General features: G+C 62.0%; 2 protein-coding genes across 2 annotated transcripts; one reads left to right on the top strand and one right to left on the bottom strand.

Moving 5' to 3' along the window:
- The first annotated feature begins 3641 nt into the window (after positions 1-3641).
- Positions 3642-11066, top strand: OXTR (oxytocin receptor). The gene is made up of 2 exons (XM_066195579.1): positions 3642-4758; positions 8789-11066. Exons 1-2 carry the CDS (start codon positions 3828-3830, stop codon positions 9028-9030), a joined length of 1173 nt encoding a protein of 390 aa, XP_066051676.1. The 5' UTR covers positions 3642-3827; the 3' UTR covers positions 9031-11066.
- A 957-nt stretch (positions 11067-12023) lies between these two features.
- On the bottom strand, positions 12024-15609 carry CAV3 (caveolin 3). Its single transcript, XM_066195580.1, has 2 exons — positions 15496-15609; positions 12024-12923 (listed from the first exon to the last, which is right to left on the bottom strand). The coding sequence occupies exons 1-2, from the start codon at positions 15607-15609 to the stop codon at positions 12582-12584; spliced, it is 456 nt and encodes a 151-aa protein (XP_066051677.1). The 3' UTR covers positions 12024-12581.
- Positions 15610-16550: the final 941 nt, after the last annotated feature.

Below are 16550 nucleotides of genomic sequence, written 5' to 3'. Positions count from 1 at the left end.
CACACGGATACATATTTCAGCTTTATTATCCCAACTTGTTACTCCCAGGGTCTGGGCAGGCTCCATTGGTTTTATGAGGCCATAATGGGATGAAGCAAGGAACATTTTAGCACAAACAGTGTCCTTGGGAGCCCTGCACAGACCTGGCTCCTCGGGGAGAGGCTCTGTCACCTCGGCTGGGCTGGGCTGTGCAGGGCAGTGTGGCCTGTGTGGGATTTCCCTAGAGAAACCACTGACATCTGCCCTAAGCCTGAGCAGGACTGTCTGCGTGGCAGGATCAGCCTGGCTGATAGGATCAGCAGGATCCATAGCCTGCTCTAGTCTAAATGGGTTTAAGCTGGATGATTTGATCAGAGCCCTGCTGCTGTATGCCAGGGCTCACCCCGGGGCAGGAGGTGGCATCCCGGTGTGCTCTGGGATTTGTCTGCAGAGGCTCCGGGGTTTTCATGTGGAGTGCCAGTGATGGTGGGGATGGAAATGTGTGCTGGCCTAATGCCAGGAAATTCAGGCTCTTTTTCCAGGATTTAGCTCCCAAAGCTGGATGAGCCTGACCCGGGCTCCGGTGCTTGTGCGGGCTGGAGGCCATGGGAGCAGAGGCCGGTGGGTTTCAGTGAATTGGGGATTCAAAGGAAATGGTTTGAATCCCATAAACCTTTCAAGGACATGATGTGAGAGGTTCTCTAACACTGAGTAAGTTTAGTGTGTTCCCAGATAAACCAGGGGAAAAGAAAAGAAGAAATTATCTTGATACGTGCATGAACTCGTGTAAATTCTCTTTCTGTTGTGAATGCTTTATAGAACTCAGAACTGCAGCATCCAAGGTGATCCTCCCTTCTCTGTTTGTCTGCCTGCACAGGTCAGCTTCTCTGCCTCCTCTGCTCCTCTGTGGCTTTAGATTTACCAAAGTCAGGCTTCCTGCAGGCTGAGTGCAAGAGGTGAGGACTAGGGAAAAATTCCAGGATAAATAGGAATTCCCACGCAAGAGCAGCCAGGTACATGTCCTGGCTCCCCAGCCTGCAGTGCTGGCTGTGGGCTGCAGCCATGCACGAGTTCATGGGCGGCTGCAGCTCCATCTGCAAAGCTGTGGCCTGGGCTTGACAGTTTGCCAGGCCTCTTCTGTCCTGGGGACCATAAAGTTGTGATTCCACATAGCTATTGGAAAAACAGCTATTTCAGATCCAGCAGTACACTGAAATGCAATTAAATTTAGCTTTATTTAGTGTTTGTGCTTTTGATTATCCCAAAGCATGTATTTTTAAAATAAAAATGTTTCCAGCTCTATGGCATCCCTGAACATTTAAAGCTGGAAGAGGGAAGGGGGATGACTCAGAAAACCCTTTGATTCTCACAGGCTTCTTTGCTTCAAAATCACGTGTGGTTTGGTTTTGGTCGTGGAGCAGCTGCAGCTTTGCCTGAGTGAGGACTGAGGGGCTGTGAGGGGCCACGAGCATCTCTGGCTGTTGGGGGCCAATGCCCAGCCCTGACACGATCACCAGGAGCTGGATGTTACCCTGAGCCCACCCAGTGCCAAATTCCAGCCCCCAGGTGTGTGATCCTCACTGAGCTGTCCCTGCACTCACAGCATGTCAGGGGATGTGGCCCTGGGAGCCGTGAGGTGTTGGCACGGGGACAAATGGGGTCCATCCTGGCACAGCTCTTCCCCAGCTGAGCACCTGTGACTCGTTGCTGGTAGCAAATGCACTTCAGAGCTGCGCACCACTCCTGGAGGTGCTCAGCTGCCAGCGGCTGCATGAGGGGCCCTGGGCTCTTTCCTGCTCTTTTCCAGCACTTCAGTCTCTTCTGGGGAGGTGCTGGGGTCTGTGCAGCCGTGAGTGACACCTCACCCAAGGCCAGAGAGGAGCAGTGGCTGCTCTGCCTCGCCTCAGGAACCATCGCAGGGGTGCTGCTGCCACACCCGAGTCCCCAAGGACATCCCTCAGCCTGCAAGGTGCTCAAGGAACTGGGCAGATGCCAAGGGCAAACCTTCCCTCGCCTCCACTGGAGCCAGGATTTCACCCCCAGTCACCTCCTCCCCCAGAGCTCTCCCCAAACCAGCAGAACAACAAAACAAGCATTGCTCGTGGTGAGCTGCGCTCCACAGCCGTTCCCACAGCAGCTTTATTGCCTGCAGGAGGAAGAACGTGAACCCTGGAGGGAAGAACGTGCCAAAGGATTTAACGTTTCTACATCTTGCATGGAGCTAAAGCTTCCCAACAGTCTTTAAAAATAGCTGCAGGGATGTTTGTTCAGGGCTAAGGCTGGGCTGAGGAGGGTTTGAGATATGACTTGCAGTGGGGAGCAGAGGGTGGTGATGCTCAGGGCCTTCAGGGCTGCTGGGCTGAGGGATTCCATGACCCTGGGAGAGTTCCATGCTCTTCTGAACATCCCACCTGCACTTTTGGGTTCTGGATCCCTCGTAGGGAGCCTGACAATGGGGACAACCATTGAGTTGTGCTGATGGGTGGGTGACAGATGGGATCACTCATAGCCACTGCTCCCTCTTATATAGAAATAACACTCTGAAATCTTCCTCCTGGAAGAAGAGGGAAGCTCTCGGTGGGTGTGTTAACTGCCAGGTGACCAACGCCTGAGCCTGTTCCGTGGACGAGGCCGGGCTGGCATCTGCGGGAGACCTGTCCTGGGCGTCCTGCGACGGCAGCTCCGGCAGGGCCGGGCTGTGCCGGGGGTGAGCCCGGGGCGTGCTCCCACCCTCCGTTCTCTGCCCGGGGCCTCTGGGCTCTGGGGTGTGCGGGCGGCCCCCGCCCATCGCCGCAGCCTCGCTCCGCCGCTCCCCCTCGCGGCTCCGCTCCGGGAACCGGGGCTGGGGGGAGCGGGGCTGGGGGTAACCGGGGCTGCGGAACCGGGACTGGGGGGAGCGGGGCTGGGGGGAGCGGGGCTGGGGGGAGCGGGGCTGGGGGTAACCGGGGCTGGGGCGAGCGGGGCTGCACCGGGGAGCGGGGCTGGGGGGAGCGGGGCTGGGGGGAACCGGGGCTGCCGGAGAGGAGAGGGGCTGCGGGGCTGGGGAGAACCGGGGCTGCGGGAACCGGAACTGCCCGAGGGAGCGGGGCTGGGGGGAACCGGGGCTGCCCGGGGGAGCGGGGCTGGGGGGAACCGGGGCTGCCCGGGGGAGCGGGGCTGGGGGGAACCGGGGCTGCCCGGGGGAGCGGGGCTGGGGGGAACCGGGGCTGCCCGGGGGAGCGGGGCTGGGGGGAACCGCGGCTGCCCGGGGGAGCGGGGCTGCGGGAACCGCGGCTGCCCGGGCAGAGCGGAGCTGCGGGGAGTCGGGGCTGCCCGGGCAGAGCGGAGCTGCGGGGAGTCGGGGCTGCAGGAACCTGGGCTCGGGAGCGCGAGCGGCCGCGCTCCGGGGCGGGCGCGGGGGAAGATGCTGAGGCGGGTCCGGGTGCGGGGCCAGCGGCCGCGGGCGGGCCCCGAGGGGCCGGGCCGGGACCCGCCTCTGCCCGCCGCCCCCGCCGCTCGCCCGGCCCCTGCGCCGGGGCTCGTGGCGGGGCAGCAGCCGGCGGAGACGCCGAGTGACCGGCCGGGGGACAGGGAGGAGCCGCGGGGAGCCGCCGCCCGGGACACGGGGACGGGGACGGGCACAGAGAGCGGCACGGCGGGGAGGGGTCGCCGGGAGGGGAGCGCGGGGGGACACGGAGCGGGGAGCGCGGAGAGCGGGGCAGTGTTGAGAACCGAGGAGACACGGAGAGAGAGCGGCGGGGACGGACACCCGGCTGCCGCACAGGAACGCGTCGGTCGAGGCTCTGGCCACTCTCTGCCCACTCTGTGCCCTCACCCTGCCCCAGGCTCGATGCGGGTCGGCGCTGGCCATGGAGAAGCTGTACCTGGCGGGGAGCAGCACCTGGACCATCAACAGCTCCCTGGGGAACGGCAGCCTCCGGCTGGAGAACCTGAGCGCCGGCAGGAACAGCACCGCCGACCCCCTGAAGAGGAACGAGGACATGGCCAAGGTGGAGGTGACAGTCCTGTGCCTCATCCTGTTCCTGGCCCTGACCGGCAACCTGTGCGTGCTCCTGGCCATCCACACCACCCGCCACAAGCACTCCCGCATGTACTTCTTCATGAAGCACCTGAGCATCGCTGACCTGGTGGTGGCCATCTTCCAGGTGCTGCCCCAGCTCATCTGGGACATCACCTTCAGGTTCTACGGGCCAGACTTCCTCTGCCGCCTGATCAAGTACCTGCAGGTAGTGGGAATGTTCGCCTCCACCTACATGCTCCTGCTGATGTCCCTGGACCGCTGCTTGGCCATCTGTCAGCCACTGAGGTCCCTGCACAGGAGAGCTGACAGGGTCTCTGTCCTCCTCACCTGGCTGCTGTGCCTGCTGGTCAGCATCCCTCAGATCCACATATTTTCCCTACGGGATGTGGGGAATGGGGTTTACGACTGCTGGGCAGATTTCATCCAGCCCTGGGGACCGAAAGCCTACGTCACCTGGATCACCCTCATGGTCTATATCATCCCCGTGTTGATGCTGAGCATCTGCTATGGCTTGATCAGCTTCAAAATCTGGCAGAACGTGAAGCTGAAGACGGCTCACGGGCCCAGCGTGGGTCTGGGCTCAGGCTCCCGCGGCGGGAAGGTGTTTGCCAGGGTCAGCAGCACCAGGCTCATCTCTAAAGCCAAGATCCGCACGGTCAAAATGACCTTTATCATCGTGCTGGCGTTCATAGTGTGCTGGACTCCCTTCTTCTTCGTGCAGATGTGGTCTGTGTGGGACACCAACGCCCCGCAGGAAGGTACAGCTCCCCTCCCTCGCCCTGCTCAGTGCCCGGGGACAGCCACGGCAGAAACTGCTCCGGGCCGGGGGTGGGCGGGAGGAGATGGGGGAAAGTCCTGAACACGGAGAAAGCCCCGACAGGCAGCAGTGAAAACCCGGAGAAAGCCCCGACAGGCTGAGCCGCGCCTTTCCTGGTCAAGGGCTGCCGTGGCTCTGGCAAATTCCGGCCCACTGCGGCTCCGGGGTCGGGCAGTGCAGGTGGTGGTGGCTGTCCCCGCAGGGTGGCTGTCCCTGGCCGGTGGCTGTCCCTGGCCGGTGGCTGTCCCCGCAGGGTGGCTGTCCCCGCAGGGTGGCTGTCCCCGCAGGGTGGCTGTCCCTGGGTGCTGCTCTGGGATCCCTGGAGGTTCACTTCCCACCCTGGGTGCTGGGACGGGCTGCTTGGGAGCTCAGGAGAAAGCTGCACAGCCCCACTTCCTTTCCTTTCTTGTATTGTTTTTTCCTCACTTTTCGCTTTTTGCTTTTTACTCTTGTCCTCTCCTCCCGCTCCATCGACCCCGGGACTGTGCTGCTGTTACTTTACCTCTGACTGGAGGATGGTTCCTGTAGAAAACCCCTGATATATGAGCAAAACCTTTCCCTAAAGATGTGGAGTCATGGATTTGCCATTTTTTTCTATTTGGGCTGGCTGCTCCCGCCACCACTGAGGTTGCAGATAGAACAAAAAGTGTCACCCTCCCTGGTGTGACATGGCTGGAGCTGTGCAGGTCTGTGCTGTCCCCCGGCAGATGGGAGAACCACCTGGGAGACCTCAAACGAAAACTCTTCACGACTTTCTGAGGTGGGAGAAAGGGCAGAAAAGTGCACCCAGGGCTGAGAGCGCCTTGGATGGACTGAGCCAGGCTCAACAGAAGCGCCGAGTGTGTGGATGCCAAAAACAGAGGAGGAGTTGCTCCCTCCTGGCCCTGCAGCCCTGCCACGGCACGGGGCTGAGCTCTGCTGGCACAAGGCAGGGCACAGGGCAGCCCACAGGGCACGGGGCAGGGCACAGCACAGAGCAGGGCACAGGGCAGCTCACAGGACAGCTCTTAGGGCACAGGACAGCCCACAGGGCACGGGGCAGGGCACAGGGCAGCTCACAGGGCACGGAGCAGGGCACCAGGCAGCTCACAGGGCAGCTCTTAGGGCACAGGGCAGCTCACAGGGCACGGAGCAGGGCACAGGGCACTCACAGGGCACTCACAGGACGGCTGTTAGGGCACAGGACAGCCCACAGGGCACGGAGCAGGGCACAGGACGGCTCTTAGGGCACAGGGCAGCTCACAGGGCACGGCTGCTCAGCCCAGCTCTCTGCCCTTCCCGAGCCCTCTCCCACTGCACAGCACCCTGTGGAAAACCCAGTGTCCCTCAGCCCGTGTGCCTCTGTGCCCTGGGCTGGCCAAGGAGCCCCAGCCAGGCAGGCAGGTTTGCTTTGCCTCTGCTGCTTCTCTCTGCTCCATTTATTTCAGGAGAAGTGGAATGTGGCTTATGCACCACCCTGGGTGCTCCAGGGGTTTTCCACCTGATTCAGGCTGGTCAAAACTTCCAGTTCCTGGATGGGCTCTGGGGTGAAGCAGCGGCCCTCCCTTGTGCTGTGTTTTGATCTTGCACTCTCTAGGGCTGCCCTTCCCTTCCCAGCACACGACCCTCGGCAGCACCCAAACCTCTGCTGCCTTGCTGACCCCTGATGGGCAGGATTTGTCCACCCCAATCCTTCTGGCTACACGGGGAACCTTTCCCTTGCTCACCCTGTGCAGTCAGCCTTGCAGCACTTCTCCCTTTTCCCTTTTCCCTTTCCTTTTTCCCCTCTTTGCTTGAAGGTCCCAGGGATCTCCAGCCCCTCCTGGCTGTACCACACTCCCCACTCCATCACGCCCGCGGCTGCAGCACGGGGTGGGAGCTCTGCCAGGGCTCGTGCTGGAGGCTTTCATGGCATGGGGAGAAGAAGCCTGGGGTGGACACAAGTGCTGGGAGACCCCAGCCCTTCCTCCCAGGCTCTCCTCCTCCCTGCTGGCTGCCCAGAGGCGTGAGGGGACAGCACAGTCAGACCTCCCTGCAGAGGACACGGGCTTTGCCTGCAGCATTCCCACAGCCTTGCCCTGATCCCAGATCCCTTCCCTTCACCAGGCCTGGGGTTCTGTGGCCTAGCAGCATGAGGGGGTACAGGAGAGGTGCACCCCGCGTTGGGGAAGGGAAGGAGGCTGTTCCTCACCCCACAGCTGTGAGGGCACAGCCAGGGAAAGGGCAGAGGGGAGGGAAGGCAGGGGGCCCTGGGAGCCAGTGGAATGGGGGCACAGCTGCACCCCAGGGAGCTGCACTGGGGGTGACTGGCCAGAGGGCAGAGATCCCCCTTAGGTGGCCACACACCCCAAAGCCTCTCCGAGGTGGGTTGGAGCTGCAGGTTGTGATGCAGGGGCTGGTTTAAGCACCGGGGACCCTCCACAGACCACGGGGTGGAAGGAGGCTCCTGCTGCACACACTTCACAGGGAACACCTGCGGGGTTCTGGGCTCGGAGTCAGGGCTGGCTCAAGGCACCTGGGAGGACGAGCAGGGCTGTGAAGCACCATGACTGTCCTGTGGGTCCCTTCACCTCGGGGCGGGTGCCCTGACACCTGAGCAATGGCCCCGGTCAGTGTGTGGGAACTGGGGAGCCCCTCATCCCATCCCACTCCTGTACGGGGTGTTTGCAGCAGAGCCCCCAGAGCCCTGCTGGGGCACACCCTGCACCTCTGTCCGCTGCTCTGGGACATGCCCAGCAGCAGGGAGGGGACAGGGCCAGCCTTGAGGGACAGAGCTGCCTGGTCACAGACCCCTCGGCGGTCTCTGGTCTTCCAGCCAGGGAGGGGATCAATCCATCCTCTGCACCTGCAGTAAGCTCCCTGAAATTCAATTTGCCTCCTGCAGAGAGGGAAGAGCTGAGTCAGCCCCGGCTGGGTGTTTTCAAGTGAGTAGAAACACTGTGATGAATTTCAGGTCTTGTGCCTGGGATTTGTAACCACGCCACATGGAATTATTTTTTAGCATATGCTTGAAATTAAAAGCAGTTGGAGCAGACATCACAAGAGCAGGAATTACACATCCCTTGGCTAAAGGTGAATTTGGAAGCAAGCATTGATAGTCACATTTCTTCACTGGTCTAAAAACTGCCAGTGCATTTTTGCAGAGGCACGAAGGGGCCGGGAGCAGCCAAACCCACCGAGCTCATCCTCACTGAGGAGATGGGCTGGGAGACAGGGAACAGGATAAAGGCTCCATCTCCACCTGCTGCCACCTCATGGAGGGGACGTCCCCCCTTGTGCTGGTGCCATGGCAGATGCCAGTCCCACCGTCCCTTTGTCCCCGGAGGTGCTGATCCAGCCTCACAGGTGCGACAGTGGGCACTGGGGACAGAGAGCAGCAGCCGCAGCCAGAGCTTTGATGTGCTGGCCCTGCACTGCCACCATTCCCCAACCCCGGGGGCTGCCGGGCTCCAGGATCCGTCATGTGGGAATGGCCATCCTCTTTCCTGGCAGAGCACGGTGTGGGCAACATCAATCCGGGGGAAAGAAAGACGGCTGGAGAAAGGTGCTGGGAGAGCACCGGGCAAAGGGCTCAGACAGGGCCGGGCTGGCGGCGGGGACAGCCCCGGAGCAGGGGACACCCCCTGTCCCACAGCCCGAGGGGCTGGAAATCGAGAGCCTGCCCCACATCAGCCGCTGATGCGGGAAGATGAGCCAGCGGCTCTGCTTGGCCCCAGACCTGCTCTGTGCCACGGCAGCCCCGGGGCCGCGGTGCCCCTCGCTGCCTCGGGCAGCTCCCAGCGCGGTGGTGCCGGGGCTGGGGGCAGCTCTGCCTCCTGGGCAGGCCAGCGCCGGAGGGAGCGGGGCAAATCCGAGCCCCGAGGTGCTGGAGCCTCGCCCCTGCCCTGCCCCAGCTCTCGTTTCCCGAGCTGCTCCTGCGGGCTCGTCCCTCCGGGGCCGGGGCCGCCGCGCCCTGTGCCGCGCCCTGAGCCCGCCGCGCCTCTGTCCCGCAGCCTCCCCCTTCATCATCGCCATGCTCCTGGCCAGCCTCAACAGCTGCTGCAACCCCTGGATCTACATGCTCTACACCGGGCACCTCTTCCACGACCTGATGCGCCGCTTCCTCTGCTGCTCCACGCGGTACCTGAAGTCGCGGCCGGCGTGTGACCTGGGCAAGAAGAGCAACTCGTCCTCCTTCGTCCTCAGCTGCAGGAGCACCAGCCAGAGGAGCTTCGTGCAGCCGCCCACGACGTGAGGCCGTCGGCCCCGGGGCCTCGTGCCTCCGCCGTGTGCCTCCAGGGCTCCCCTGTGGAAAGCTGGACCCGGGCGAGGAGGGGCTGCATAAATCGGTGTAAATATGGCTGTAAGCATGTACGGAGGGCGTTGTTTAACCGAGGCGGGAGCGGGGGAGGAATTCCGCGTCCAGGTTTCAGTGCTGCCCGCGATTAGAGAGCAGGAAGCCGCTCCTGAGCCCCGAGCCCTGGCAGCAGCGGCCTGTGGATGCCACCAGGAGGGACAAATGACCCGGTGCTGCTGGGGCAGGCACGGTGCACCCCTGTGGGATGGAAGGGGCTGCTGCAGCACAGGGAGAGGCTGGCACCCCTGTGCACGGCTGGGCTCTGTCCCACCTCAGCTGCAGCAGGATCCTGCAGGACGCCAGCGCCTGGAACTGTGCTCAGCGCAGGAGCACTGGCTTCGCTTGGGGCAGAGACAGCCCCGTCCCTGCAGCTCTGCAGCCCTGCAGCCCTGCAATCCTGCACTGTGCCAGCCCTGCAGCCCCGCAACCCTGCACTGTGCCAGCCCTGCAACCCTGCAGCTTTACATCCCTGCAGCCCTGCAACCCTGCACTGTGCCAGCCCTGCGGCCCTGCACCGTGCCAGCCCTGCAGCCCTGCACCGTGCCAGCCCTGCTCCCCCTGCCTGGGGCACAGACAAGGGCACTCCTGGGGGCAGCAGGAGCACCTGGAAGGGGACAGCGCTGTGGCCCGGGTGTCCCAGCCCAGCCCCGCAGCCTGTGGCCACTGAGGCTGTGCTGACGGTCACCCGGACAGGGCAGGGCTGGGGCCGGGGTCTGGGCAGTGCTGCCTGGCCGGGTGTGCTGAGCCGCTTCTGCACAGGTGAGGTCCGGGCTGGGCTCCCCGGGCTCTGACAGGGACACTCCGCCGTGTCCCCGAGGCCAGGCGTGGCTCTGGGGTCCCCGCAGGTCCCACGGAGTCTCCCAGTGCCCCAGTGCCATTCTCGTGCTCTACAGCACGGGGCATGCTCACGGCACGGATTTTTATCGGTAACAAACACTGTAAATAAACTTTTCTGACTGGTGGAAGGCAGGGGGGAGGCGAGGGGGGGCGCGGGGTGAGGGAATGAAGGGAAGCAAGGCTGGAACACCCAAACAAATCCCCCAGGGCGGCTGTGGCCCCGCGGTGATCCCCGAGCAGCGCTGCCGCAGCACCGGCTCTGCCCGCAGGGCACAGAGCTGCCTGTGACACGGGCACTGCAGGGGGCACAGCCGGGGCTCTCCAAGGGTGATGGAATCCGGCCTTTCATGATGGGAATGAACATGAAAAATGCATTTAAACGTGTCCTTTGTTTCTTCACTGCCACCAGCAGGTCCATTTGCACCTTTCCTATCCTGGCATCCCTTGGAATTTTTTTGTGGAGCTCCAGGTGAGCTCCCAGCACTCTTGCTGAGTGGTTGAAATCCTGAGGACACCACAGAGCATTTTCCTCCCACCTTCACCCTCCTCCCTGAGAGTCACAAACTTCAGCACAAAACAAGGAAGGAGGGGTCTCCTTTTCTGGAGGGTCTGAGAGCCTGGTTCCTCCACCTGCCAGGGAGGGGCGAGAACAGGGCAGTGGGTGTCACTGGGACGGGTGCACGGAGGACAGAGGGAGCTTTGGGACACACTGGAATTGCCCTCCAGCCCTGGTGGCAGCTTCTGGTGGTGTCTGGGGTCGGGCAGGGCCGTGCCCCATACCTGGAGATGCTGAGCTGGGTGGTGCCCAGGGAGTGTCCCAGGTGAATGCGCTGCCAAAAAGCTTTTCAGGTGGGTCAAAGGTGAAACAAAGGTGCTGACAGGTGAGTAGTGTGTGCCCCAGGTGCTGGGAGCCCAGCACTGTGGTGGACACATCAGCATTTCAGGGGGTTTTGGGTTCAGGCAGTGAACTACTAGAAAAGTAACAACAACAAATTAGAAGTAGTATAAGACCATTATACAATTGATTTTAATTGGTTTTATTCCCACAAAAAATGAAGTGTTTTTTTGAGACTTTCCCCCACTCCCCCTATAATTACCTAAATACATATATATATATATTTAAATCACTCCATCCTTCTTGAGCCCTCGTGTTGCTGGGGCTTGGGTACCACACTGCTGCGGAATAACAGCAGCACACAATCCCAAGCCCTTGGAAAAGCTCCAGTGGAAAACCTGGCTCTTTCTCATCCCTGGCATGGCACTAGAGGAGTCTTTGGCTCCGAGTCCTTGTTGGGAGCCAAGGGGAAGGAGCACATGGAGACAGTTGAGAACAGCCTCTGCACAACGAGACCTTCTGGGCCCTGGTTCAGCAAAGCACTTAAGGCTGGAGCCAAAAGGGCATTCAAGAGCCTCAAAGTGAAAGTGCAGCTCCGTGGGAGAGGGACCGACAAATTAATTGACACTACAGGGGAGGAAACAGCTCTGAACTGCACCTCTGGCACCTCTTGGCCCTCACTCCTCTTTCCCTGGAGCTGGAGCAGCGCGGTCCCGGCAGGGAATCCTTCCTCTGCCCTCCCCATCCCAAACCCGGGATGCTGAGGGAGTACCCCGGCGCGGTGCTGCCCGTCCCGCGGCCCCTCGGGCTCCATCCCAGGGCACAGGGCAGGGACACGGGGACAGCCCCGGCCGTGTGGGACACACACATCGCTGTGGCTGAGCACGTGCGCACTGAAGGCTGTCCCTGAGAAAGGGACCCGAGCTTTGCTCAGAGCCCGCCTCGTCTCCCAGGTGAGGTTCCCAAAGGCTCCGTGGCCCTCCCGCGCAGCTCGGGGCCGTGCTCAGGGCTGGCCCCACCCGCGCTGTCCTGCCCTGCACCCTGCCCACGGCACTTAACCCCGCTCCACAATCAGGGACATAATTGAGCATCAAAGTGCCACGAGCGGGCTTGCAGCTGGCGGTGGCCCAGGATCAGCTCAGGCTCTGGGAGCAGACACAACTTGTCACACTGCTCTGGCTCTCACAGCTTGGCTGAAACGCAAGTATGGATGAAAATAAGAGGTTTGGTTTAGCAATTCTATCCCTAAAAGTTTTGTGCAGCGGTTTCATGCGGAAGCTCCCACCGCAGCAATTGTTTGCCGCAAATAACAGCTCCTGTGAGGGAGTTTGTGTCAGTGCCAGCCCAGCCTGCAGGGCTGGAGGAGCGGGCAGGCTTTGGTCGGTGGCCAGCAGCAGCAGCAGCAGCTCTGCAGCCTCACTGCTCACCAGCACCTGCAGCTGTGCCCAGGGCTGTGCCCAGGAGGTGCTGCCGGCCCTCCCCAGCCACTCCCGGGGCTCCTGCAGGGCAGGGGGGGCTCTCTGGGCTGCTCCTGAGCCGTGACGGGCTTTTCTTCTAACGCTTCTGCCTTTGGGATGGAGTAAGGAGCAACCTGGCCTGCTCCATGTGCAGGGAGCATCCTGAGAGGCGGCTCTGCTGCGGGTCCTGCCACGATGCCACGTGTCACAGGTGTGATACACGGGCAGCTCCCTTACTGGGCAGGGGTGTCTGTGTGCCCAGTGGCACGGAGCCTGCACTGAGGGGGCTGTGCCAGGGCTCTCGGGGCAGCTGCCAGGACCTAAATCTCCTTCCGGACAGCGACTCGGATGTTGGAGCAGATCTTGGAGAGCGCCTCGAAGAGCGGGTCACAGAAGGTGTGGATGCAGAGGGAGTAGATCCTGCTGACACACTGGATCTCGATCAGGTAGCTCTTGATGCAGGGCACCACTGCCCAGATGTGGCAGAAGGAGATGAGGGCGAAGAGGAAGCCCCAGAGCACGGCCAGGGGGATGCCCAGCACGGCGGAGAGCAGGCGGTAGCACCAGTACTTGCTGACAGTGAAGGTGGTGTAGCTGGTTTTCCACACCCCGTCAAAGCTGTATGTTCCCACGGGCTCGGCTATCACATCCTCAAAATCCACCTGGGAGAAGAGCAGGGACACGGGGGGGGGTTTGGGGTCAGCAAAGGCCCCGAGGAGAGGATGAGGGTGTGCACGAGGTGGGGCCTGGGGAGGGTGGGGGCAGTGCTGGGGATCCCCATCCCTGCAGCCCCGAGGGGGCCAAGCCCTGCAGAGATGGGAGGTGGCTCAGGGCTCCTGGCACAGCTGCTGGCTCAGCCCACGGCTGAGACTCCAGCACCAGGGGGTCAGGCCCTGTCCCCTCCCCTGTTGTGGGGAATCAGGTGTGAGAGCAGGCAGGAGTCCTGGAACAGGAGCTGTGCGTGGGAGTGTTGGCTGCAGAGGCAGCCAGAGCCCATTCCTGCCCTTTTTTAGCATTCAGGGACGTGGCTGCCCACTCGGCAGGAAGGTGTTTGTGCTAATGAAGATCCAGCAGCCCTCTGGATTTATGGATTATTTATTTATAAGCACAGGATGCGGTGCTCAGTGCTGTCTGTCCACGCTCCTCCTGGGGACGGGAGCTGGGGCCCAGCCCTGCCCTTGCCATTTGTGCAGGCCCTGGGGGTGTCTCTGAGTGACACGCACTCCCCAAAACTCCACGCAGAGATCCCCTTGGGGTGTAACCCACTTCCAGGGAACGTATAAGCTGAGCTATTTGTCTTAAAAGCAGCCCGGCCTCCCCCCGGCAGCTGACGCGTCTGTACTCTCATGTTAAACCACAATGTCCATTCTGCTCTTGGAAGCACTTGGATCATGAAATCATTCTGTGTCATCCTTAATTTCCTGGAGCGGGCAGGAGGCGCTGAGGGAAGCATTGACAATGAGGAGGCAGCAGCCCCGGGAGCTGGCCCTGAGGTGCCACCAGCAGCCCCGGGAAAGGCCGGGAGTACCGGGGCCAGCCCAGGTTACTGCCCAGCTGCCTGGTGAGCTCATCAGGCATCAGTGAATGCAGGGAGCAGTGGGGTGTAAAAGCAGAGGCTCTGCCCCGTTGCTCCTTCCGCTGCCATGTCGCTGGGAGTGGGTCTGGAGGAGCAGTGGGGCTCAGGCTCGGGCTGACCCTGGGCTCTGGCCTGGAGGGCCGGGCGCACGCAGGTGCCGCTCCTCTGTAGAGCCATTGAGGGTGGGAAGGCTCCGAGGTCACCCGGTGCGGGCGGTCACTGCTCTCTGGCTGCCTGGGGGAGCTTTGGGAAGCGCCACACAGCCCGTGCGGCCTCTGTAACGTGATCCGCGGTTCTGCCTGGGGCTTTGCGATGCTCGGGGTGTTTGCCCACGGCCGGGGCAGCCCGGAGCGCCCCGTGGAGCCCTGCGGTTCCCTGCTGAGCCCTCAGCTGCCCGCGCCTGCGGAGCCCTCCCTGCTGCCATTCCCCGGTGTGTGGCTGTGCCCCTGGCTGTCGCCGGGCCAGGGCGGCGGCGGCGGCCGGGTGAGCCGGGCTGCCTCTGCCCCCTCCCCAGCCCCATGGGCCGGGCTATTTTAAGGTGCAGGAATGCCGAGCTCTGCAGGCTCCAGCGCCGCCGGAGCAGCAGCGTGGCCGCGGCTCTGCGGGAGCCCGGAGGGTCCCTGCAGGATTTGGAGAGTGGGAAAAGGCAGGGCTGTGCGGGGGAGAGGGGCTGCCGGAGGCTGTGGATGGCCGGGGGGCACTGGCATTGTCACCCAGGCCGGGGAGCCCCGCAGCCCTGGCTGGCGCTGGGGTGAGCGGGCTGAGGGCTCCCCTGGGCTGGCACCCCTCCGAACCCCAGGCCAGGGCCGTGGGATGCTCTGTCAGGGGTGGTGGACGCGATGCTGAGGTGTCAGGGGCGGGCCTGGCAGTGCCAGCACGGAGCCATCGGCGGCTGCCGCTGTCACAGCTCAGCCGAGGGGACCCAGCTCGGCCACGCCGTGGCTGTGGCTGGGATGGTGTTTCAGTGCCCGCGCTCAGGTCTGTGTTTCAGCACTGCTGTCAAGGTCACGGCCTGTTACAAAGCCCGTGAGCAGCTCTGTGCCCGCTGTCCCTTCTGCTGTGACAGTCACAGTCTAACAAAACCCTTCCACCTCCTCCTGCTCTCCTTTGGGCTGGAGCTTTCTTTGGCTAACAGAGACTAGCTTTGTTTGTGGTTCTAAGAGAGTCTAGAGGAAGAGTTGGATTGGGAATTCCTCTTGGTCAGGAATGGAGGGAGGGAGCTGGGGGCTGCTGCACCCCTGGGCTGCCCTGGGGGGAACGATCTGCCGCAAACAGGACAGCACACATCCAACAATCCAGCGCTGAGGCTGTGCTGTCTTGAGGGCCAGCAGCATCTCCCCAGTGCCCCTTTAACTGGTCACAGTTAATTTCTGTGTTATTTTTGGCTGCCGGCTTGCTGGTACAAAGGAAGGCGTCTCCATAAATTCTCAAGCCACAATGAAACTGGAGGGCCCATTCAAAGAAAGGAAATCTGGCATGAACTGGAGGCAGGATTGCACCCAGCCAGAGCCTGTCACCTCCCACAGCCCTGGGGTGGCACCTCTGGGCACACGGACAAGGACCAACAGCCTGGCTGTGTCCAGCCAAACACACCCCAAGTCTGAACCCCAAATCTGGTGCCAGCGGTGCTCCCACAGCCCAGCGAGGGACAGCCCTACCTTCACCACGTCCTCGTTGATGTGCTTGGGGTCCCTGTTGACCAGGTCGATCTCCTTGGTGTGCAGGTCCTTGATGATGATCCTCTCCTCCAGCTCGCTGTGCTCCTCTGCCATGGCTGTGGGACTGTGCCGTGCTGGGCCAGGGCAGCCCAGGGGAGGCTCTGGCCCCGCCTGCAGCAGCTGCCCCGTGCCCCTGGCACTGCTCCAGGCTAAAATTAATGTCCTGGCTCCTGAGGCCGCCCTGAAGTGTCCCTTAAAGGGGCTTTTCTGGGGCCAGCCCCTGTGCTGCCACCTCAGGGGGATGGCATGTGTGTGGGTGGCCTTTGGGCTGGGCTGGGTGTGCGGCCCCCCAGCCCAGCTGTGCCCTGGGATTCCACCCTTTGTGGGAGAAACAATGCCCAAACTGGGGCAAAAGCCCTCAAAAGCCTGCGTGAAACCTTTGTTTGGGAATCTGAACTGGAATCACGCCTGTAAATGTCACCCAGAGAGGCCACATGGCCCCGGGGTGGCCAGAGCCCCTCAGGGCCTGTTCAGAGCCCAGGAGAAGGCTTGTGGTGCCAGCCTGCGTTCTGTAGGCTCCAGCTTTCCCAGCCACAGAAACGGGAGAATCCAACAGAACTCACAGGAGTGGTGGCAGTGTGTCCTCCAGGGATACCTGGTGCATTAATGAAGATTTATTTAGTTTGGGCTGTACTTTGCTAATCCTCCTCAATGTCTCCTGTGAGCTCCTGCCCACAATGAAGTGTAGATTTATTTTAAAGTAGCACGATTTGGAAAAAGCACAAAAATGGGGGTAGACAGAGGTGGGTGTTTCAGTCCCTAAGGATGGGTGGGAGGGAGGGATGTGTCCCCTCGGGGGCTGGCAGCTCCCTGAGGAGCCTGGAGGTGCCCACACAAGGGCTGAATGTGGCAGTGCCACTGCAGAGCCCACGGGCACGGCTGGCACTGCAGGGGAGGGATTTTAGGGCAAAAGGCTCTGCTGCCTTGCAGAACCATCAGTGCCCGGCCAGGGCCGGTTTATCCACCACTGTGGCCCCATCCCTGGAGCTTCCAGC

This window comes from Chamaea fasciata, unplaced genomic scaffold (genome assembly GCF_029207755.1).
Source record: "Chamaea fasciata isolate MVZ Bird 193981 ecotype frontalis unplaced genomic scaffold, bChaFas1.0.hap1 SCAF_13, whole genome shotgun sequence".
Lineage (NCBI taxonomy): Eukaryota > Metazoa > Chordata > Aves > Passeriformes > Sylviidae > Chamaea > Chamaea fasciata.
This window is presented reverse-complemented; position numbering and strand designations above follow the sequence as displayed.

What these genes read in the sequence shown, in the direction of transcription:
- OXTR (XM_066195579.1), top strand. Translation starts at nt 3,828, where the DNA reads ATGGAGAAGCTGTACCTGGCGGGGAGCAGCACCTGGACCATCAACAGC. An exon ending in CACCAACGCCCCGCAGGAAG is followed by an intron (nt 4,759 to 8,788) that starts GTACAGCTCCCC and finishes TCTGTCCCGCAG; the next exon opens with CCTCCCCCTTCATCATCGCC.
- CAV3 (XM_066195580.1), bottom strand. Translation starts at nt 15,609, where the DNA reads ATGGCAGAGGAGCACAGCGAGCTGGAGGAGAGGATCATCATCAAGGAC. An exon ending in TCAACGAGGACGTGGTGAAG is followed by an intron (nt 12,924 to 15,495) that starts GTAGGGCTGTCC and finishes CTCTTCTCCCAG; the next exon opens with GTGGATTTTGAGGATGTGAT.